This window comes from Halictus rubicundus, chromosome 3 (assembly GCF_050948215.1).
Source record: "Halictus rubicundus isolate RS-2024b chromosome 3, iyHalRubi1_principal, whole genome shotgun sequence".
Taxonomy (NCBI): Eukaryota; Metazoa; Arthropoda; class Insecta; order Hymenoptera; family Halictidae; genus Halictus; species Halictus rubicundus.
Window position 1 is genome coordinate 5,630,428 of NC_135151.1, and position 25,118 is coordinate 5,655,545.

General features: G+C 41.5%; 1 protein-coding gene across 1 annotated transcript in view; it reads left to right on the top strand.

Moving 5' to 3' along the window:
- The window catches only part of LOC143352474 (uncharacterized), a 465,026-nt gene that overhangs the window by 276,775 nt on the left and 163,133 nt on the right, over positions 1–25,118 (top strand). Inside the window, exon 6 of the mRNA XM_076784988.1 lies at positions 19,612–19,724. Within this exon, the coding sequence (XP_076641103.1) occupies positions 19,612–19,724 (113 nt within the window). The remainder of the gene's footprint in view (positions 1–19,611; positions 19,725–25,118) is intronic.

A 25,118-nucleotide genomic window follows, 5' to 3' on the forward strand; every position in this document is an offset into this window, starting at 1 on the left:
CAAAATACTGTTTAAAAGCAACACCGACTTGATTGCTATCTCTCCCAATAGACGAACGAGACACTCCCTGTTAGTTGAAAACCTCCTTAATTTGTTGGAAACACGACCTGGTCTAGAGATTGCTGAAAAGCATCCTATTTTTACCACAGACTATAACATCCTATTTAATATTCCATCTAGTGATGTGTATTTAGGTCAATCATTACAAGAATCTTCCGACCCTAATGTTCCGTTACGAGATTTTATTGAATCCAACCATCCGAATACGGTTGCAATCTATACCGATGGCAGTGTAACAGAAAACTCCCAATCAGTAGGTACCGCAATATACTGCCCACAATTAAATATCTCCCAAAAAGTTAGCTTAGACAAACACGCATCAATTTTCACAGCAGAGTGCTACGCCATTAGCCGAGCACTGGATATTGCGAATTTATATAATAATGCTACAAATTTTCTCATCTTCACCGACTCGCAAAGTACAATCAAATAACTACAGAAGCCAACCTTCAAATATAGTATCAGTAACCATATCATTGAAATCAAAACTAAGTACTCTACGTTTGTATTAAACAACAAAGGCCAGAATTGTATTAAGTTTATCTGGATACCAGCACATGCAGGAATTATCGGTAACGAAGAAGTAGACTCACTTGCGAAAGAAGCGACCAAAGAAAGTCCTTCGCCAGATATCAAGGCTTCAATCGCTGACCTAACCAGACACCTCAAAATTCAAGCAAGATTGTCCACTAACACCCTAATCAAAAAGGAAGGTCTAGTCAAAGGTGCGAACTACGTTAGATTTTATCACAAGGACAAAGGCAAGCCATGGTACACTGGTCTTGCGCTCTCCAGAGATTTTCTGGTTTTTGTGAACAGATGTCGAGCCAATAACTATAATTTAAACGGTTCATTGGCAAGGGTTAACTTTATAGCTAACAGTGCTTGCCAATGCGGAGCAGAACTCCAAGGCCTAAATCATGTCATACGGCAATGCCCAGGACTATGAAAACGAACGTAATACATTGGAAACAAAGCTCCTCAAAGGCAAGTACCGTTTCCCTCTTTCTATTAGTTCTTTCTTATGTAAACCTGATATAAAAGGTCTGAAATTAATTTATAATTTCCTTAAACAATGTTCCATTAGAATTTAGAAACAATGTCAACCTATTTAATGCAAGCCAAATGTAATAATACTGTACCTGCTATATAAACCACTTGGTTTAAAGCAATAAATAAATAAATATTCAAAAAGCCGAGGCAAAATCAACATCAACGTACAGAGACATACAATTTTCTTCATCTTGTGGGAAATTATGAACAATACGAAGTTCCAATCGCCGCGCCAGCAAAATAAATCGCAAGGCAAGCGGTTAATTCTACCCAACGCCTCCGTAGAATTCATATCCGCTCCCGCACTTCCACGCTAATGAGAACTCCCGAATCCCCCGGGAGCCCTGAAACCCAGGGTTATTCAAAATATCGACGAAGCAATATAAGCTCATCGCGGCTGCGGCCTTATGCGAGACTTAATGAATTCGTCCCGCCGCCCCCCCCCCCCCCCCATCCGAAAAAGTCGAAAAGCTTCGCCTGGTTCGGGGAGGCAGAGGGAGACAGAATGATGACTCTGGCGGGGGTGGAACCGGTTTGGGGAGGTTGGTCGATTAAAATCCCTAGTTTCTCGAAATTCGAGGAGAAACCGGGACTCGGTCGAAGTTTTAATATCGAGTTTCGCGTGACGGTTTTGAGAATCGAGGCGAGCGGAAGAGCGACGCGGGTTCTGCGCGGGGACGGTTGAAGGAGGGGTCGTGGGCGGAAGGGGTAGATGTACGTGGACTGGTTATGACGGGGAAGATCGTGGGATGCATCGAACTTCAGCCACCTCTCTCTCCTCGTTCGGCAATCCCGGCAAAAGGGAGATATTATCGGTATTCTACGAGTTGGATTGCCGTCGCCGCCCGTCCCCTCCCGCCCCTCCCCCACCGCCCTTTCTATTTCCTCCGGCCGGAGGGTTATCGACACCCTGTCAACGGTTTCGCACCTTCGTTGTCGGGGATGGCCCACTTACCGAATCGATTCCTATCGAACAATAAACAAGACCTTCGATGGAAACGGCGGAAAAGCCGACGCTGCGGTCACGGCCCGCACCGAAACGTTCCGGCTGCGCTCCGGTGCCGACGGTAATTATGCTTCCAAAGGCGAACGTTACCGTTCCGGACACCTCGGCCCGAGATACCCAAACCCCGAAACGCGTTTCATTAAGAGCCAAGCTTTCCGTGTGACTCCCACGCCGACCGAACCCCCCACCCCTGCTTCCCCTGTGTGTCGGTTCGTAATCGATTTCCGTCTTTCACGTTCTGCCCGCGAACCACTTTTCTCGCCGTCTCTCTCTCTCTCTCTCTCGCTCCCTCTTTCGCTTTCTCCCACGAGCCCGAATCTCTCTAATAATTATTCACGTTGATTGATGTTGCAACGCCGCGCGCGAGCGTCGACGGTTTTTCCGTCTCCCGAGTCCCCGGCAGCGTTTTTGTTCTTCCCGCGGTCTGATTTAGGTCAATGCAGTTTCTATTGGGGGTGGAAGAAGAAAAAAAGAAAACCCCTCGCGAAAGACCGCGATCGATCAAATCCGAATGACACCGTTCGACGGGGGAAAAAGTTTGGTCAATGGGAACGCGCCCCGCGGAGAGCCGTTCGTCGTCGTTTCTCTCTTCGTCGTCTCTTTCGCGCGCGTTGCTATGCCTTTCATCGTACGCTAAACGCTTTCCCTCGCGAAATGCATTTCGTCGTGGCTTGCACTCCGGTTTACTCATTAAAATTCTTTGCTTTGATTTGTCGGGAAATTTTTATTTTCATTTTTATTTTCTTCGTGAAGTTTGTAGGCTCGCTTTAGGTTGGCAACAATTTGAAATGTTATTTCGAGACATTTTTACAATGACCGTTAAAAATTCTCTAATCGTCAAATCTCTTTGTACAATGCGTCGCCCAATCAGCGGTAGAGATGTTCCTTTAATTTCAATTTTTAGAAAATGAAAAAAACTCGCACAAACATCTGCGGTCTAGTTTTTGAAGGAGGTAAAATGCAAGTTACGTTCTCTAAGTAATACTATTTTTAATTTATGTACAAAGGGGTCCAGAAATTAGACCCCACGATTTCTCTTGACAGGAACCTGTTCCGAACAAAATATTATCAATCGACTACCAAGTAAACTTCACATTTTAAAATGGTATTATTTGAAATTTTCGCTGAGAAATTGCTGACATTTAAACTTTCATAACTTCGCGATAAAAGCTGTTTTCAAAAGTATTTCAGCATCATGTGGACTGGCGGAGACGCGATATTTTCCCATTCTCGAAAATTGTTCGCATTCAAACAACTCTGCCGATGTTAAATATGTTTTACCGGACTGAAATGACCAAAGATTTTCATATTGCAGTTTCCCCTTTGCCACGACTTCTGAAAACTTCATATACGATATTTTTTGCTGCGTTATTAAATTTTACCCGTCTCCTTTCGAATTCGATGTTTGGAAAACCGGTGGGGCGCATCGTCTCCATAATATAAATAAACACGCGCAAACAAACTGTTGACGCTGTTCTTATAATGTGACGACGTAAAACACGGCTTCTGTTAGCCAGCTTAATTTAGCCAGCGAAGCGAGAGAAACATTGCGAGCACTTTCAAATTTTCATTTCTGCGTAGCCGGGAAGATCGTGTAGACCACGAAGCGCGTCGAATTCAGCCTGGACTTTTGAATGCACTCATTGAAACAGCACGCACTTTGAACAACTTGTCCGCGTCGCGGGATAATTTTCTGTATTCACGGACACACGAGCCCCGGAATTACGACCGTTCCGCGACTCCGTTACGAGTAAAAACTTTGTTAGCCAGCCATCCGTCTCTGTTTGTCCCTCGTCCCGGGACGGCCGCCTCTGCAAGGAATTGGACCCCGACTTTAAAACGACTCCGGTCGACGGACGCTTTTCAGAAGTGTCTCCCGGATTCTCCGAGATCGAATTTTCATCTGGACAGATAGCGGCTCTTGGATCGGGCTGCGACCTACAGCGATTTCTTTTCCTGATACCGCGAATAATGCCTGTCCCATCCATATTCGTGTGAAGTCCTCGTCACCGTCGAACGGTTATTTTCCATGTTCGACGCGACTCAAGTGTTGGATTCCATCCTGTTTCCCGACCGTCGTTCTTCAATTCGACGTCCCGAACCCCTGTCATTACAAATCCGATCCGGATTGAAGAGTGGAACGCCGTTAAATCCACCGACGTTTCCAGCCACTCTGAAATGACGTCGCTGCCGTCTTGAGATCAGTTTTCGCTTTACGGCGACGAGAGGAACGATGGAGGAACGTCATGGTATTTTCTTTTGTTTTTGTTTTGTTTTTTTTTTTAGTCTGCTTGCCCCGGCCCCGAGGGGCTTATTCCATTTGTCTCGGTAGGTACCATTGTTTGATCTAGTGGAGTTAGTATTGCTGGGTCGGGTAAGAGAATAGTCGGTTCGTCCTGCGACGGCGGCGCTCGGGTCTATCTTGACCCAAAGTAGCAATATCGTTCGTCAAGTATAAACATTGGAGAATATAAACGGGTCTACGCTGTAGAATCTGAAGCGAAATAAATTTGGAAATGCGAACATGCGAGCAACATATTGCGCAGATATTTGTTACTTTATTCGAGATAAAATAATTAGGAAAGTTAAGTGTTTATCGGTTCGTTTCTAGAAAATTTCTCACGTCCACAATATACATGTTTATTCGATTATTTTCTTTGTTAAACTAAAAAAGTAGGGTTGAGGACCCAGTTACTGTTGTAGTGTTAATTACCGTGCCGATATTAATTGTACTCACTTTTAAAGCACAATAAATATTAAACAAGAGATACATAACATATATATTAACACACTGTCGGCGGGTAACACCATGAGCTTGACTCACACGTCTAGCGGGCGAAAATTAGTGAAGTATGAAAAAAGTGCACTATTGGAAAGAATTTCCCTTTCAAAATTCTGCCTGTCCTATAACGTAAAGAAAACACCTTAAAGATAATGACCTCGAACAATTTTCTAATAAAGAAATAAAACATCTGGGTTCTTTTCTCTTTTAAAATTTATTTATTGCGCCAGGAAATGCATACGCGTGTCTGGATTGTTTTTTATGACGAAGAGCAAGACAGGGATCTACGGTATGCCAAAACAACCTGAAGGTTGCTTACAAAGAGTTGTGCAAAACAAAATATTCATTACATGAAAAAATACAAGCATTGGTAAGTGCTTTACTAACACTTAGCGTACGTTCTGCATAAAAGGTATTAATACCCTTCCCGCCGATAGTGTGTTAACTGATTTTAATGAAAAAAATTCAACATCTCTGTTTTAAGTCACAGTGATTTGGTCCCTAGCCCTGGGGTGAATTTCTACAGTTTCTACATTTCTGTATGGCATAGAATCTGATTAGAATTTTTAATTTGAGGTCAACTAGAAAGAAATCACGTCGACTATTTAACGACGCAATTTTAGGGAGCGTTCTAGTCTACGGGTGATATAAACTGTATTTTTTAGTGAAGATAACTGAAAACATTTTTGCAACACGATATAATAAGTCTTTATTCGCAATAAAATCATTAGAAAAGTTAAGTATTTATCGGTTCGTTTCGTTTGATGTTTCACCATTGTGTCAATTTGTCGCACGAGGGACACATTAATTTGCGAAAATAACTATAAGGGTTGAACAGCCTCCAGTCAGTGATGTGTCAAACACCGACAACTTTTGGCGAAAATCTTGAATTCATCCGTCAAGACACTTTCGGCAGCAGTTGTCTGTTCCGAGCCACGAAGCGCAGGATAGCCAGAGCCGTTTGAATACCGCCCGACCGCCATTTGCCGAGAGAAATCCTGTGTTTCCCCTTTGACAGTATCTTCGGTGGGTTTCTGGAATCTGGAGCGGGTCCGGGACAGATAACGCCCGCCTTATCTACACGTCTGTGTCTCGCTCGAGCCCGCTGAAATTTTATTTGCCCTTGTTCGACACGATCGGGGATGGAAAATCCACGGCGGCGGCGGTGGTGGCTGCGACACCACCACTTCCGGCGTTGCTTCCGGTTCGCTGGCATAGTTGCGCGCCGTTCTCACACGCGACATATGAATTCAAAGCTGCGCCGAGGCATATTCCGACGGAGCTCTTTTCATAATTTTTCCATTTCCCTTTCCTTCGTCTCGCGTTCCTTTTTCTCGGTTCTCCCACGGACCTTTTCCACCGTCCCTTTGCGTCGCGACTGGCGAACTTCTCCCAGCAAATCTCGCCGCTTCGATTTCTCGAAGTCCGGCCAACGTTGTGGAACGGATACGGTTTCGAAAAAAAGCAGGGAAAAAGGCAAAAAAAAAAAAATACACACGAACGAACGAAACGTGATCTTATTCACGGCCGGGTTGGTCGGGCACGCGCGCGATTCGATAACCGGTGACCTCGATGACTCGGCGGTACATTCCGCGACGATGTCAATAAAAATGCAATTTCTACGGACGTATTGCCGTCGTGATTCCGGGCGTAACGCCGCGCGAAAGATTTGTTTACTTACATGTCTGCGATATATTGGACCCGGGAAATATGGATTCACGGCTGAATGGAGAACGTCGAAACATTCAGAGCGCGAAGAAATTGACGGAGCTTCTTCGCGGCCTCCGCTACGCCACCGACATCGTGACCCTCTTGCCACCCCCCGCACCACCGCCATCTCGACATCCTCCCTTATTCACCCTTGTGGAATTTTTCTTGTATGTTTCGCTCGCACGCCATCGCTCCTTTTATTTCCTTTACATCCGAACTGCCTTTCGATCAGAGGCTTTTACTCTTCTGTGCCAGCCGGCTGTCGAAGTATTTTGTAATCTTGGAAAATGGTGTATTCCGAAAGGAAACAGATTTCACCCCTGAACGCGCCCTTTATGCACGTCTGAGCCCGATATTCTTGTTTCTGCCTGTGTGTACGCATAGATTCACCGCCGCTGATTTGTCGGCGTCCCGGCGCAGGAAAGTTTCAAGAGCGGAACGGAGGGGCCGTGAACGCGATTAGGGGCTCCCTCGCTTTTCTTTCTCGAAAGCTTGTTTTTCTTGCTGGCAAATCTCTTATATTGACGCATTGGTTTCTGCAGGAAATGCTTCACAACGAGGACTTATGTATCCGAGCGGCACACGTTGGGCTCGAACAGCTTTTAGCGTGACGTACGATTTATGTAAATGGTTGTACGTCTTTTAATTGATTTATTTTGTACGAAGCTGGAATTGAACGTTGATTTTCTCTACGAAATTATTGAGTGTAAATGAAAATCAGAATTTTCCATATATTTTAATGACAAATTTTTCTGTCTGAGACGTTCGAAATTTATTTCGAGATTTCCTCTTAATTTCATTCGCAGTTCAGTGAAATTCAAAAACGACCATTTAAATACATTACATCTACAATATTGTACTAGGGCGAGGTTTATGTTGAAACTTATTCAATATAATTTCAAGGCAACTCTGTGTCGTGTCGGTTATTTAGGTCGACAAGAAAAATTCATTTAATGGTAACTCCATTTTATGTCATAGTGCTAAATAGGTGAGTCGATCATAGTAGAAAATGTTATTGTAAACAACGTTAATGCACTACTGTACGAATGTTTACTTGAGACAATTCGTAATATTTTTTCAGAAAATGCGCACAAGGAATATTATTCTGCATTTCTTAATCACATAAACATTTTGTTTCACAGACCGCTAATAATCAAAACTATTTGATCAATCGTGTTGAAATTATTGTACGAATAACAGATTAAATTATTCCGATATAACAACATTTACATGTTCCAGCGTAAATAGTTAACTATCGTCATTGGAGTGGGATTAAGAAGATATATTAACTGTAGAGCTATTATTTTATTTGGAACACTTAATAACATATTTGTGATCAAGTTACGGGCGTTTATACAAACTCATGTTTTTGTAGTACGTTTCATTGAAGTGGAAATGTTCATTGCACTCTCAAACGTATATATGGTATTTCATATTCAATGTACAAAATGATACTTCATCCTTTCGTTGAAGTTTCTATTTTGTTTCAAGCAATTCATTCGTTCCAGCCGTGAATATATAACGTGTGTTATAAACGGTTAATATTTTGTATGTGAAATATGATATTCTCTTTTTAGACCCGTTATTTGTATCGACGGAATAAATGAACGCGCGCTGTATTAAGTTGACTACAAAATGAAAATAAAAATTGAAAAATGCAAGATATAAAAATTGGACGCCATCGACATGACTATTAACCCTGATATAGCAGAACTTGGATCCATTTTGACACAGAGTTACAAACGCTTTATCTGAATTATAATTTTCTAGTAGCCAGTTCACATAAAACAATGTAAGGGGTGATTCTCTAAGACAATATAATATAAAAATACAGAATTAAAAAATTGCGATTTCGGCATCATTTTTTAGTTATTATCAATTAAAAATCCTCCTGAAATGCGACAATCCGGTCAGCAGAGGTGTACGTTGCATACGGGCTAGAGGCGCGGCACAGATACTTTGCGTGCCTCACAAGAAGTCACCTGGCAGCCACGCCCCGAGGCAGCCTCGCTCTGCCTCACCCTGAGGCAGAGTCACCCCGAGGCAGCGTCATCCCGAGGAAGTCTTACTCTGCCTCACCCCGAGGCAGCCTCGCCCTGAGACAGCCTCGCCCTGAGTGACCCTCACCCCGAAGTGGCCTCACCCCGAAGCAGCCTCATATGTTAAATATAAACCTAGTATCCCATAACTTCTATAAGAAATTGGCGTTTTGTTTATTTTGTTTTGAAATCGAAAATTTTGTTTATTTCTTAAAATTCGGTTTCGAAGCTAGAAATTCTGAAAAAAGTCATAGATGTGCATTCGAATAGCTAAAATATGCCTAATTTCTTCAGAATTTTCAATTGAAGAGGATAAGAGAAATTACGGAAAAACCTGATTTTCTTCGACATCCCAGAGCTACCCCCCATGTCGACATATAGGGTTGAAAATTGGCACAGAGTATTTACTTAGGATAAGCTATCGAATGGCCTATTGCAAATTCAATTTGATTTGGGGAGGGTTGACCTTCTTATCCGACTACACCCTTTATCAGAAAAAAATAAACATTTTCGGAACCGTTTCAAACCCTGGTTCAACAAATCATTTTACCGTATGTGGCTCTGATGGCCAATAGAAAATATTTTGAATAAAATATTCCCTATTTTTCCGATTGAATCGACTGAGTTTCTACAATCTAAATTCTATTGAATTTTGTGTTATAGCATTTTTTGAAAATTTTCATAAGCCATAAATGCATAAAGACCCGCAGTCTAGTAATAACTAAAAAATGAAGCCGAAATCGCAATTTTCTTACGCTTCATTTTTATCTTATACTGTCATGGAGAAAACCACCCTGTATGTATATCTAGCCATAGCTGCCATGATGTCGTAAGAAACATCCACAATTTACAAACGATCCATCTAAATTATAATTTTTTAGGAGTAATAACAATACTTGGTCTAATAACAAGAATATGTAAAAAAATATTTATGGATCGGAATTTGCGTGGATCCAGCCACGACTATCATACAGTCGTTGAAAACATCCGCCTCACGATGGTGAAATGACAACTCGAAGTCCAGCTTTGACCTATTAGCGAGGAAATGAACCGGGGCGATAAAATATACGCTGTTAGGTACTATCAAGGGTTGAACGTTTAATATTAACAGTGATTTGAAATTTATAAAGCGGCTTTTGCCACGGCTTAAGGGCGGTATAAATAATGCATGCTACCCGAGAAAAAAGAAAGGCAAGGAGACGCAGCTTACCGGAACCAGACAGCTTAACGTCCCCTGAGCTGAAATCTTTTTTCTCGGCCAATCGTTTAATCTCCCCGCATAGTTTCGCCTCAAACTGGCCCGTTGATACCATGTGGCCTGCCTCCGCATACTTGTAGCATCAGGCATTGTCTCCATGCAAATAACGCAATAAAGGCACACGAAAACGGACAAGATAAGGTAATTTACAGTAACCGACGAGGTTTTCTGCTGGTTTTCTTACTCTTGCCCCTGTCCCATTACACATTTCACACGGAAGCCACGTCCACAAGGCCAATTCGGCTACGCGAACATTAAAATACATTTGAACTTTGCATTAGCGTAGTTCGTGCGATGCTAATAACTACAGAATTTTTTCTTGTTGAGAAATGGTCCTGGGGATAGAAACACGTACTAACAAGAAATCTTGACTTACTCATTATTGGAAATATTCTAGAAACTATACCAGATACACAAAAATTGTAGTATGTCTATAGTCCATATTGTGAAACATGGAACTTGGAAAAATGTTGTGGTTACTTTGGAAAAAATAATTTTTCCAGAAAATTTTTCACATCGACAATATACACCGTTACGTTCAATTATTTTCTTTGTTAAACTAAAAAATCAGATAAGTAGGGTAGTGGACCCAGTTACTGTTGGGGTGCTAATTACTGTGCCGATATTAATTGTACTCACTTTTAAAGCATAATAAAGATTTAAAAAGAGATACGTAACGTATATATTAACTGATTTTAATGAAAAAAATTTAATATCTCTGTTTTAAGTCACAGTAATTGGGTCCCTAGTCCTAGGGTGAATTTCTACAGTTTTTACATTTCTGTATAACATAGAAATTGAACTTGACACTGAAATTGTGCTTGAAATTGACAATGGTGTGTGACGTCAAAATCTAACCATTGGGTGCGAGCGAGGACCCCCTTTGACCCGTGACTGTCGCGCGCCTTTATGACGTAAGAAACGTACACCTCTGTTGGCCGGGTTGCCGCATTTCAGGCGGATTTTTAATTGCTAATAACTAAAAAATTAAGCCGAAATCGTAATCTTTTTATTTTACATTTTCATCTGATATTGTCTTGGAGAACCAGCCCTTAAATTTTCTCGCACCTGTAGTCGAACACTCTGTATAAAGTTAAACGAAAAAGGGCGAGAGCAAAATACCGTACAGAGAATAATTACCTTGTTGTACGAGATGTGAGATGGACAGGCAGCGATTGAAATGTGAAAAGCGGAGCCAAAGCAGTGGACGAGAGTGGGATAAACCGTCCATGGGGAGGCGGCTCTTAAAAAGAGGGCGCATTGTTCGCGAATTCGTTTGTCCCGCCGTCTGTCGTGTCCTGGCTATCCCGTTGCAGCCCATTAATCCATGATTAATAAGGAAAGGGACGCGACACGTACATGAAATATTTATTACAACGAGTAGAGACGAGAAAAGATTGGCGAATATTTTGCCGGGGGCTGCTATTGGAAGATATTGCTTTCACAGTGTCGCTCAGCTAAACTCTTGAGATTTAAATTTCGGTATTATAAGCGCGCCGGGTTATTGCAAAAATATTCAATATGCCCTACAGACGTTTATTTCCGCTACGATAAAATAACGCGAATGAACACACGAATAGCTTTATTATAGTCTTCGAATAGCGGCGATCTCGTAATTCCTCCGAACGATTACGATTACGAACATAGAAGTGTTCGCGCACTCTTATTCATTTAGGTATAGTGGTCACATCCATTTTGGCTTGACTAGCAACCACATTTTCAAAAATATTTACCAAAACGTTCAATTACGAAAAAATTACTTTTAATTTCGGTCGAAATGTGGTGATTAATCAACGTACGAAGAACGTGAATGTCCAAGAAATCGAATATTCACCGCAACACAATCAATAAATCTATATCGATAAAAGTTTCATTTGTTTAACGTTACTGTTCAATATCGGACATGTCATATTCAACAGCCTAATAACAATGTAAAAACCGAAGACCCTCAAGGTGCAAAAGGTGAAATGAGATGTCAGTTGATAATAATAATAATAACTGTATCAGATCGAAAATATTTCTCCGTGGGTTCCACGGTGGCAGAATCGTATTTGCGGATAGGTCAACAGACCGATTCACAAATTCCTGGCAGCGTCGAGTCGGCCGCCATACCTACCGAAAGAAAATTAAGAACAACTCGTCCCCGGGGAAAGGTTTGCTGGGTTCGTTACTGTAACGAACTTCTTTCCACGGATTCGTTTCGGATTCCGATCACGTCCGAAGCCGCTCTGAAAATCAGCTTCTCGCGAAACATACTCCTCCGCGCTCACCGTCGCGACGTCTCCCACGATCTACCAGATATACAATTAAGACAGTTAATTCTCCGGCCCGAAGCATGTCACGTAGAATAACGTGATGCCCCGGAACCGGTAACACGGCACAGCCGACAGAATTGTTCTCCCACCCTCCACGCTTTTGTATTAACATACGTTAGTAGGGCACACGAATGCTGAATAATAATTCCCGATAAGTTTAACTATCCGATGGAATCACTATCCGATGAGGTAACTTGAGCTACGTGGATTCGGGATGCACGGGCATAGGGAACGAAATAGGATCATTCTCGGTCGGACAGGTAGAGGAAGGAGATGGAGATCATTCGTAGTCAGATAGCAGTGCCAGTGGAATAAGGTCACCCTTGGCCAGACGTGCTGGGCGAGTAGATTAGATCTGCCGTTGGTCAGACGCGAAGATAGAGTTCAAAAGGGGAAACGTGAAGTATTATAAATTCCCGAGAAATTATATACCTCGTCTAATTTCATGCGAAGAACACGGCGAGGCGTAATTGTTTCGTTTAAAAATTATAATGAATTTCTCTTTTGTTGGAGAGAAACAGGTCTAATAAGATCGTAAAACAAGTTCAAGGGAATTCAAACTGTTTTCGATAGAATCTATAATAAAGTAAGCAATAGTAGAATGCATTGATAATAATATAAAGAATGTAGCAAATAATAAATAAAACTTAATACATCCACATATATTCTATAATAAATCAGTGGCATAGGTACGTCAGTTAATGTGACATTATAAAACCATTCTTTTTAGAACTAAATACGATGAAATTCTCATGTTCATCTGCAAAATTGTTAACAATTTGTACGTGGAAGAATGAAGAAAATACACATAATAATAATAACAACCGTATTTAATTTTGACTAAGATGTTAGACTGCACTACTCTTGATACAATTATTATTTTGTCCTAATGTTTCCATTAAAATTCATAATCCATTCAGGTGGTCGCTAATGACCATTGTTAACGCGGCTATTACAAAATAAAATAAACAACGCGCCAAGAACCAAAACTATCGAAATCTTCGGGACACAGTAATACAAACTTCCTGTTCTCTTAACCTTTTTCTATTCGCGTACGTAATGTTGCACAATAAAATGACAATGGCTCCGATTGCAGCAACAAAGAAACGAGAGAAGATGTAAGCTCACAATTTCGTTCCGGCATTATATTTTTGTAAGGCAAGTGTTGAAATTTCACTTACCGTTAACGAGAATATTATTTTCAATCGGAATACGTGAATAACAATTACCACAGCCGCTCGGTTCAATCGATAGAGCACTTTTTCCCGAGAGTAGTGGAGCCCCGTTATTCCTTTCTCCGGCGAGGAACGCGAGCGCTTCGGAAGCGCGGTCCTCGTCGGAAGTAAATTGTTTAATTCCTCGAGTGCACTCGATTGTACCATCAATTTCGCATTATTCCATGGAACCAGAGGTTCTTTCTTTCCATCCATTAGCCCCGCGATTCGCGAGCAACGGAGGAAAATGAAAACACAAAAACTCGAAAGGAAGAAAAGAGAGGAACAACAAGAGGAACGCTCGAACTGCAAGAATCGCTTCCCGACGCGGCGTTTCCTCCCCCCCCCCCCTGTCCGTCTCTCCCTCTCCCCTTCATCTTTGCGGAGAAAAGGTTATTCACCGTCTCGGAGCACGATGTTAAGAGCCCCGGCCCTTTGTCAGCCCTTTCGATGTTAACAAGAGGGGCCTCCTAGCCCCTTAGAGTCGCGACAGCTTCGACAGATTTTTGCGCGCATAGGTGCCAATCGATTTCTACCACAAAACCAAGATTACCTCTTGCAACGCTCGTATAACCGGGCACGAGCATAAATGCGCGCCGGCGGCTCCAACTTCCTCGTTCGAAGGGATCGCGGTAACGAGTTTCAAGGTCCGCACAGGCATAACAATAGAGGAAACGCTTGAACTTGGCTCGACGGAACGACTTTCGAAGTGGTCCCCTGTAAATTACGCGATTCGGAAGCATTCCGCGGAGAATCCCTCGGATTATCGTCCCAGAACCGGCCGGTTCTCTAAATCAGAACTGTCCGCGGACGCTCGTGAAACCGACCGAGAAACGTCGATAGTTCGGAGAACGCGTCCCAAAAACGCGGTAACACTATCCTACAAATTTTCATTTCTTTCCGTTTGTCGATAATCGATAGATGCGCCGGACCCGAATCCAAAGTCGTTTTCCCACGTCACCCTCGGTTTCGGACTTTAAGAATTTATTCTGGTTCAACCGTGCACGCTATACAAGCGATTCTTACCTAGAATTATTCTGTGGACTCTCTCGAGTACGACGGTATATTTTACTGATACATCATAAACGTTTAAACGTGTTTAAATAATGTTTAAAGACAGCGAAACACCGGTAATCCATTACTGTCTTGAGACGTTATTCGATTTATTTTGAAAATTAAGGGTTCGAGGAGAAGTCATAGAATCAATTCTGTAAGGGTAGTGTCTCAACCTAATAAATAATACCGAGATTCTACAACCCCAGACACAAGTAAAGCTGTTCCACCAATAATTAACAGTGTACGAGTAACAGAGACACGGATTTTGTTAAGGTTTCTACAATTCTGGGACCACTGTGCTTCTTGTCGCGCGCCGAATTGCCGGCTAATCAAATCTTACGGTTGACGAGGAGCCGAATGAAGAAGATTTATTGTAAGCAAATAGAATTAGGAGTTACCAGTGCCCTGAGTAACCTCTGGCCCCCGACCGGCGCTAACCCAACAAGAGCTAACCTGACCTAACTAAATAATTGAATTAGAACCAGCATCTACGGCCGTTCTACCCCCGTCGTCTACGGAATCCCGCGTCTATTCCTTGTCTCTTCTCTCGTCGTGGTTGCATCCGAGTTGCGTTCTCCTCAAGCAACTTCTTCCTATTGCCGTCTGAGCGTTGGGTTGCGTGCAAGCCGGGAAGTTCTCGTCCTACCGAGGACACAGGGGAACGTAATTCGTGGAAATGTAGTAGGTAGATATTATTCTCGGATCTCGAGGGGAACAATTTCCATTGATCTTTGCGAGGTTTCCTTCAAGCTGTTGTCGCTTGGTCTGTTTTTAAGAGCCAAGACTCCGTAGAGTCGCGATAAGGTAGGGTGACCACGTTACCGACTAAAATAGGTGAAAAATGGTTTTACGTGCCTCTAAGGTTCGCCTATCTTCTATGAGTAATCCCTAAGAAAAGACTTTTCCTATGTTATTGGTAGGTAAAATACAATACCAATGTACAGGGTGTCCCGCTAACTCCGTTACAAAGCGAAATGTCGATTATGTTCTCCTCAAGGTCATTTTTTCGAGATTTCAAGGTGATCGGTGTTATTTTGTCTGCAACCACATATTTTTAGTGCTACGACGTGATATCTAAGTTCAAGAAGAAACCAATGACCTACAATTTTTGGGAGTTGATGTGAATAATCGAATTGCTACGAATTCGTCTAAAAACGCTCTATCATATTATGTAAACAAAACTATGGAATTCTATTTAAAACACCATGCAACTGTTGTTCACATTTTTTTCTGTTGGAATTTATTTCATAAATGTAGAACAAAATCAATCAATTATTTCTTTAGAAGGTAGGATCGATTGAACCGGCTATTGACCTGTGTATGCATACATTGTATCTACAGTTAATATACATTGTATGTTGTCCCCAGCAAGGGACCCTCGATCTTCAGTTGTTCATATTGGACTGTTGCTCCTCTGTTTCGAACTCTTGTGTTTCATTCGTAACGTTTCTTTCGATGGATAAAGACGTGTCCCACAACGTGCTTCTAGAGATACTATTCTAATATAAATCTTATTTCATATTTTATAATAGTGTGGTTTTCTTTTATATCCATATTCCAATATTTTCATTATTCCCTTAAAATATATTTCACTGTATTGCGATAAAACGCCCTGTATTATTATTGTGCATACGTTTTCTAAAAATAGGTGACGGTACGAAATAGTCAGCAAAATCATTGTTATCGCGTGTATGGTCAATATTGCTTCTTGGGATTCAAGGATATCGCGTTTCACGATCTAAGATAACCAGTTTCCGGTGTTAAATCCCTGGAGTCGTCGGTGTCGAGTCTCAAGGCACGAGAGTCATCAGTGCCGTGACTCTCGTTGCCGTGTCGTCAATATCGGCTGGGAAATCTGCCCCCGCTTACCTCGTGTTTGGCTTTTGAATGTTTCCGGTAGCTTATTTCAAACGTATACGTATCAACGTGAAATCAACCCCCGGGGGATATCACGTTAACGTCGCTCGTCCGCGTCAATGAGGATATGTGACGTGCTGTCAAAAAACGTGGCCATCCGTATTTTCACTCCTTCACACATACTAGCTCTGTTCCCAGTCGCAGTTTTCCCCACAATTATTTTCCACACTGTGACTGCTTTCAAACACTATTTCAAGTAGCAATTATACTGTTTTAAAGCTCACACTTTACGGTGGTCATAAATGTTCTTCAGGTAGACATGCTTCAGAATGTCCAAGGTGATCTTTCTTTTTATTTACAGGGTACTGTATATTCTTATTTACTGTCGCTATAATAATGTTGGTCTTCGAAGGTGGTTTATCGTCGTTCTAAAACGTTCGATGAACGCTCTCGAAGTTGTTCAGTGTCTCTTGTATTCGCCAGGACAACCTGGATGATTGTACGCTGCTCGATAAATAAATAAACGAATGCAACTGAACAAAAATATTCACTTGTAATTTAAGGATGCATCTATACGTTCCAAAAAAATTTGTCTCCACATCATCAACAGTTTTCGAGGAGAAAATTCATAAACCTACTTTCACGGCTGTTAAACGAGAATGTTACACTGCGCTATTCGTAATTATTTATACAAACAAACAAACAAATGGAGACAACTGAAAAAATGCTTGCTTGTAGCTTAAGGATAGATCTACACATTCCGAGAAAGTTTATCCTCGTAGCGTTGATAGTTTTTTCGGAAGAAATTCGTAAATATCAGTTTTAGGGGTACACGAGAGTCCCATCTTCATTAAAAGAGAAGCCTCGTGAATGCCGGATCGCGGAACGCCGTTTCCCCTTTTTATTTAGTACGTAGCTCGCGAATGGCCGAGTTCCCTACCCCCGGGGATGTTCGGATATCGATTCCTGTCCATTCGACGAAAGACTTCGACGTGCTTGCTTTTTAAACAGCTCGCCCCATGCACGCCGTTTCCCGGACCGACGTCCGACCGATCTCACGGAAGCGGCACGCTCGACCCCGGCACCTTTTTTTGACAAGGCGATTTCTCCAGAACCGGGGAAATACACGTTCTACTCCATGCATCTTCTCGTCGTGATCGTTGGCCGTCCGTGCAACAAACTTTTGCAACAAACCCGTTCAAGCTTCCGGTCGCTCGGCAACTTCGGCGCGCCGCTCTTTCTTGTTTCTTTTCGTCGAGCGATCCACTGTTTCTGCGTAATAACACGTCGATACACTCTATCTGTTTCGGTGCGGACGTGCCCCTTTCATACCGTTTCCCCAACTGTCTCGACGAATTTTATTTCCTGAAAATGACGTCAGCTACCGCGTGCCATGAACCCCCCGTTACGGTGGCCACAAACAATAATCCGTAAGAAACTTATCCGTTACTGCTGTATACGGAGTGTTCTCCAAGGCAATATAAGACGAAAATGAAGAACAAAAGAATTGCGATTTCGGCTTCGTTTTTGAGTTATTATCAATTAAAAATCCGCCTGAAACGCGGCAACCCGGCCGACTGAGGTGTACGTTGCTTACGTCACAAAGGCGCGCGACAGTCACGTGTCAAAGAGGGTCCTCGTTCGCACCCGATGGTTAGGCTTTGCGTCGCACACTATCGCCAATAATTCGACTGTAACCGGAAATGCGTGTGGAATCACCCAATCGGATGGTTTTCACGCCGAATTCTTGCCAGATGACTCCTTGCGAGGCACCTCTGTTGGCCGGGTTGCCGCATTTTAGGCGGATTTTTAATTGTTAATAACTGGACTGCGGATTTTATGCATTCATCACAAAAATGGGTAAGCACAATTTAAAACAGTCGACATATTAAAAAGATTTAACGGCACCAGCTTATTGGTTTTAGCTTAAAATAATTAAAGGAAGAAAGAAATTTTTATTTCGCTCCTGTGTCTTGCAATCAATGCAAATATTTTTTATTTTGCATAAAGATCCGCAGTCTATTAATAAATCAAAAATGAAGCCGAAATTACAATTTTTTTACTCTTCATTTTCGTCTTATGTTGTCATGGAGAACCACCACTTAAATTTTCTCCCACCTGCAGTTAAACACCCTGTATACTAGATTTTCGTTCCGTGAGAATTTTAATTTTGTCACGCGAATTTTTGTGAATTTCATAATTATTTGTGATGAGCGTAGACGTCACTGGAAGGCAATATTTTGCAAGGAAACAACAGCCACTCGGAATTGAATGAATTTCTCTAAAGGAAGTGCCGAAAATGATTGACAAATTTCTAAAATTCATTCACCAGTGGTATACAGAACGCCCTAGAAGTGTACTTCCTTGAAAGGGGTTATTCCCCAGTTCATTTGAAGTAACTTTGTCCTTTGCAAAAATGTTCTCCGCGACTTCGTTATGGATTTATTAACGAAAAACACGGACCAATCAGGCCGCGGCTGGTAGCGGATGGACACCGGCTCGGCCAACCACAGCGCCACGTTCTATTGTGGCCGCGGTTTAATTGGTCCGTGTTTTTCGTTAATAACACCTTAACAAAGCCTCAGAGAACATTCTCGCAAAGGAAAAAGTTGCCTGAAATGATCTCAGGAATCTCCCCTTTCAAAAAAGCACATTTTGGGACACCCTGTATATCGTGAATGGCCAAACCGCGGATTTTATGCATCTATGACAGAAATTGATAGGAATGAAATGCGAAACTGTGAAGCCATTACAAGCATTTACAATAGTAACAAAATACGATTCTACAAACAAATATTAACCATTAAAGCTCTTAAAAAAATATTTTACTAACAGATGAATATTTGAAGAATTGCAAAAATTCACGAGGGTTCTGTAAATAAACGGTATATTTATCTCACGAAGACCCTGAACCTGTTCCTACACCTAATAAATTAGAAAAATATCCTTAACGAACGTCTCTCGCGACGCCACGAAGTTGCACTTTTTTTCGCAAAATAAAATGCAAAATTGAAAAGCAAGCTTCACGAGTCGAGTGGATGATTTGAAGATACTGGCTCTGTATCATGTTCAAGGTATCCGTATATCTCTTTGCTCAGACGCGGAAGATCCCAGGCCCGTAAATATCGTGGCCAGGGTGGGTCACGCAATAGCGTAGCTGGTAGTATTTATCACGGGCTCCTTTTATTGTTTTAACGTGTAAAACACTCGGATTTCGTGTACGTAAGCGGAGCTGAACGCACGTAACTCTACTTGTTCCAGGATAAACGAGAACACCACGAGATCCCAGTTTTTGGCGTACTTCAGCTTCTCGTCCAAAGCGAGCGTGTCCGTTGGCTGGCCTGTAAGAGGCGGACATCCGGTGAACAATACTGGTAAGGCAACACTTTTACATTTAATTTAACGAGCCCTTAATTCAACGGGACTGTACCGACTACCGAAAAATACGGGGCGGAAATTTTTTTCGCCAACAGTGCCATTTTTTCACGGTGCTGTTCTATTCTCCAAGCAGATGTAACAAAGAAAATGTCGCGTGAATTCAACATCCTTTTAGAGAAAAATAGTAAATAATAATTTACACTGTTTGTTTTCGATGCGACAAACGGACAATGTGGTGTTTATTGTTGCAAAATATTTAAAGAGGTTCAATCGACGTGCCAAGAAACAATAATTATTATTTCAGTTTTATTTAAAAATGCTTGAACAATTGGAAAATTCTTTCTAGACTGAATAACATTTTTTACAAAAATCAGTTTTTTATGTATTTCCTACAACTTTAGTAATACTTGGAAATTTTTGAATTGCAAACACACGAGTTAAAATGTTATTAAGAAATGATTTAAAGGTTATACAATGTTCGAAGAGTAATTAGAAACGATGTTGAATGAATAATTACCGAATATCCTCTACTTTACAAATTCTGAAATGATTTGCTTAAAAGGAATTGCACGTGAACGAGAAAATGGCGAAGAATTGACGAAAAATTATATGAAGGGTAATACTATGTTTGAAGAGTAATAGCAAACGGTGTTGAATAATTCATCGAGTACCTTTTATGTTACAAATGTTGAAATGGTGCGCTTAAAGTTACACGTGATCGTGAAAATGAAGAAGAATTTTCTAATAAATGTTAGAGAGAATTTTTAATGGAAATTAATTTTTGAGGAACAGTTAGAAAAGCAAATCGATAATAGCTTAAAGAGCAGAGACACGGTAATAGGATCGGTAATAACATCGTGGACCAATCGGAATACAACTTCCCCTTCCTCTTTCTCCGACGGTGATTGATCATATGCAGTTTCGAAGGGGTAGTTTCTATACAGCTAATTAAACACTGATCCGCTTAGTAAGCAGCTTCACCATACATATCTTTACCTGTTTGTATTAACTGACGAAATTATTGTCAAGAGATTTTCTGACGGTTTCAGCTTTGAGTATTATCGACATCAAACGTACACGGCTGGCATTAACATCTACACGAAAGCATAATAGATACGAACTGAATATCATTAATGCTGGTCCAATGAATGCCTGCTGAATCAGATTTGGCTGCAGGTCAACTCCTGTAAGCAGAAATGAAATACTTACTTAAAAAATTACTTGAATCCGGTAGAACGTTGATTATTGTTTCGAGCTTCTCCTAGAACAGTGTTTATGGGTGCGTCGTGCTTGCAATTTTCTTTTAAGTCACTTATTCAAGTATTTTCGTAGTACTAACACGTTGACTTTCGACTCTACGAGAGGTTAAGATATGTAATGTTAACGTCGGTAACGTGGCCACTCTACCTTATCGCGAATCTACGGGGAGTCTTGATTTTAAAGTCTTCGTAACATGGCTTTGAGACAAATCTTTTAGTATAATTCTAGCCTTTTCGAACCAAATAAATGTTCTTCCCTGACATTTGTTTTTATCATTAGAAATAAATGGGATTTTCTAGGTGATCAAATTATGTTGCCCACCCTCCATAATGTTTACACACGTCCATACCTCCCAAGAAGTACACCGAACTTTAATGGCGAGTCGAAATGAAACTGAATAAATTTAGTTTTATAAGTAACATTCAAAAAAAATTAAATTAGAAGAACATTTTTTTTATGAATTAAAGAATTCTCAAGAAAGTTTAATATATATATTGAAAGTTAAAGAATATTTATTCGCGATGGCAATAATCAACGAGGTCATTCACTTGTTTCCTCAAGTTCGAGGGTTAAATCGTTGCTGTTCTGAAGAGGAACCAACCAGAAGGACGAACGTCCTCCTTCCTTTTCCAACGATGGGGAGGCAGAGGGAACAAGTCAGTGTCGCTGGTGACACAGTTTTACAAAGTAACTCCGCCATCTCCGTCTGGAAACTTCCGATCCATTTTCGCCCTGCGATCCCTTCTAAAACGAAACATCCGAGGGTCCATCGAAAAAAAAAGAAACACCAAGAAACGTAGGCAACAGCAGCAGTAGCAGAAAAGACAGAGGCAAAGCTTATTCGAAGCGTCTGAATGGGGTGGCAGGGGGGATGGAAGGAAAAGTTTTGCTAACGGACCGGGGCCGCGATATAGGCGTTCCTTTATCCGTCGGAGCGAAATCCGGGAAGAAAATGTGCGAAAAGGCTCGGGTTTCGAGAACCCTCGTGCCCGCGGAACGTTTGCACTCGACGTTAATTCCGGAACGGTTGGGAGAGCCTCGGTCCTAGATGCTGGCAGAGGTGGAGTAGAAGGTCGCGAGGCGGCGGGTTGGCTTGATACGGGGCGGTAGACGCGCGAATTTCCTTGCGCAAACAGAGCGGAGGCGTAATTTCTCCCTAGTTAGGGCGAAAATTATGCAAGCTTAAGTGCAGGACAGTCCGGGCTTAACCGAATAAGGGCAAACGCGGAGACATTCCAGGAGGGAGACCCCCCCTCCCTACCCCGGTCACCAGTTAAAGCGATAACGACTCGAACCTAGACCCGAGCGACCCGCACTGGGATAAACACCGATTCTATCGAAAAATCGAAAATTTAGCCCTTTCAGCGCCGAGCAACAATGTATTGGCTGCACTTGCGAAAAGTGTGAACAACGACAAATTGCCTTTCACAACTTTTTCATTTGGACGTGTAACGCCGATTTTCACCATTTTTAATCGTTTATAACCAATTCCTATGAAATTTTCAGCACGTATAATAACACACGCGAATCCATAAAACACACTCTTTAAATGTTCGTTACAAGCCCAAATACAAAAGCTGTGAAAAGCAATTTTGATCGTTTTTCTCGTAATTCAAAAACAATTTTTCGATAGTTTACCAGTTTGGTTTAATTATATAAAAATTATTCCGAGTTAAAGTGTGTGCCAACAATTAGAAAACTGACTGTATAAGAAACATTCAACTTCCAAATGTTTGTAAATGTGCCCGTAGAAATTGATTATTGCCGCTGAGGCCACACAACAGTGCAATCGGTGTTTGGCTCGAAACGCGGCCTCTGATTTCATAGGAACTTCTGCAAATAGCCATTTTGAAAAGTGAGCCCGCGATATCGATACCCCTGGGGACTCGGCCACCATCCGCCAACCACCAGGTTGATGAAGGCTGATCCCCACCGGCAATTCAGTTACACTGCGGCCCCAACCGGCCGCGGATAATTACCACGATCGCCAAGTTTCGCGCCGGCGACGATCCATACCGGTGGCCGAAATGTCTGCGAGTTACCAGATAGTAACGATTATTTAAACAGGCCCGGTACACCTGGCGAACCAGGACACGTGGAATGGAAGAACTTCCAAAGCCCAGATCGTACCCATCTGTTGGGACATCGCATTTGAATTGTATTAGATCCGCCAGCCGGAGTTCACCCGGCAAATATTTCCCGCTTTTTAAATATCCGGTGAACCCACAAATCGCACAGCGTGACCAATCTAGTCAAAGAACAACATTTTTTGTTTGTCGCACCATCTCTCTTGACGTTGCAGCCGCAACAATTGCACACAGGGTCGTGCGAGATCGTCTTCGGATTTCTCATAGAATTATATCGACTGATACGCATCGTGGCCTATCTCCGAAGAATTGAATTCCTTCGTTGACTCGTATTTTGCCATTCCCGGAGAAAATGTGTGCGAAAGGATTTCGAAGATATCGCGAAAATTACGCGAGTTAGTAAAAGTTTGAAGCCAAGCTGGCGCGTCGCGTCGGTTGAAAACTGAGCTGGTGTCAGAGTTTAAGGAACACCGCTTTCAGTTTTAAAAATTATGAAACTCGGTTACGGGAGCTTACAAACTCAGCGAAACGTTTTCAAAATAATCAAGTCGGGTGCTCTTTCTCGGTCGAACAGAGTTTCATAAAAATCACTGGCGGTCATATACTTACGTACAGTTAATAAAATTAAATATTATTTCCTGTACACTTATACGTTCAACAAGTATACGAAAATCAGTTATACTTTTGATAAGTTTACGATATATAGACAGGGTGTCCCACATAAATGGGAACACCTAAATATCTTTCGTATTTACAGTCCTATCAGAAAACTTCAGAGGACAAAGTGACACTATTGCAGGGGGCAATATAATGGTGAAGAAAAAAATTTTTTATGTCGTGTTTTTTAATGAAATTTCAAGGTCACCGATGTTTTTTTAAATGGAATAGTATATTTTTTTACGATAGCATGATAGACAATAAAAAACTGAATTTAGTGGATACCATCTTTTTGACTTTGAAATGACCTTGAGCAAGAATAATTATGTTGAAGCGGATGAAATGTGGAAGTTTAAAACTTACGTGTTTCAGCAAAGATTGTGCGTTGTTTACGTCGGGTTGGCCTTATATATATAATAAGATATCAAAATAGCTTTCCTTAATTTACTATAATTATAAAGTTTTTTATATTTTTATACTGAAGTGTAAAATTTTCTACGGTCACATAGTTAAGTACACATCGAAACACCTATATTTTCACATGTTTGTTTAACTCATAATAATTATAATACATTAATATTTCGTATGTAGAGCCTTATTTTTGATAACTGCAGCACACCTTCGCGGCATGGATTCGATAAGTCTAGCACATCCGCTAGCATGTATCGAATTCCATGCTTCCTGTACATTAGAGTACAATTCATCAATATTTTTCGGTTTTTGTTTTTTTATATGTTTGTCGACATCAATCCACAGCATCTCGATTGGATTCAGATCCGGAGATTGTGCCGGCCACTTCATTACGTGAATATTATTGTCACTCAAGAATGTCTTGACGACTTTTGCGGAATGCTCCGGATCATTATCCGCTCGATAGATCCATTCTTTTGGCATGTATTCTTCGGCGAATGGTAGCAATACATTTTTTACGATATCCAAAATACACGTATCTGTCCATGATTCCAGTTATGCGATGAATAGGACCTGTACCTTTCACTGCCATAGCCCCCCAAACGAGTACCGAGCCACCACCACTTTTACTATTGTAATACGTCTATCTGTAAACACTGCTCAGCAGATTTTAGTAAATATTATGTAAGTAGTTGTCCGCTACAAAACCGACAGATCGGAACAAAATATTTAGAAAATACTTATTTTCTCGAAATAGGTCAATGTTCTGATATGTACATCAGGGTCTAACATTCTTAGAAATAAATTGTTGATACTACTATCTGAGTTCTGTAAAAATAAGTCAGGTTTTAAAGTTAAAATATGACGTGTACGGAAGTATACAGCCGCCACTGTACATTCTTCGGAAAATAATTTACGTATTAACACGTGTATAAATTAGCGTTAGCAGTCGTTGTTACATCTCTTTCTTGACCG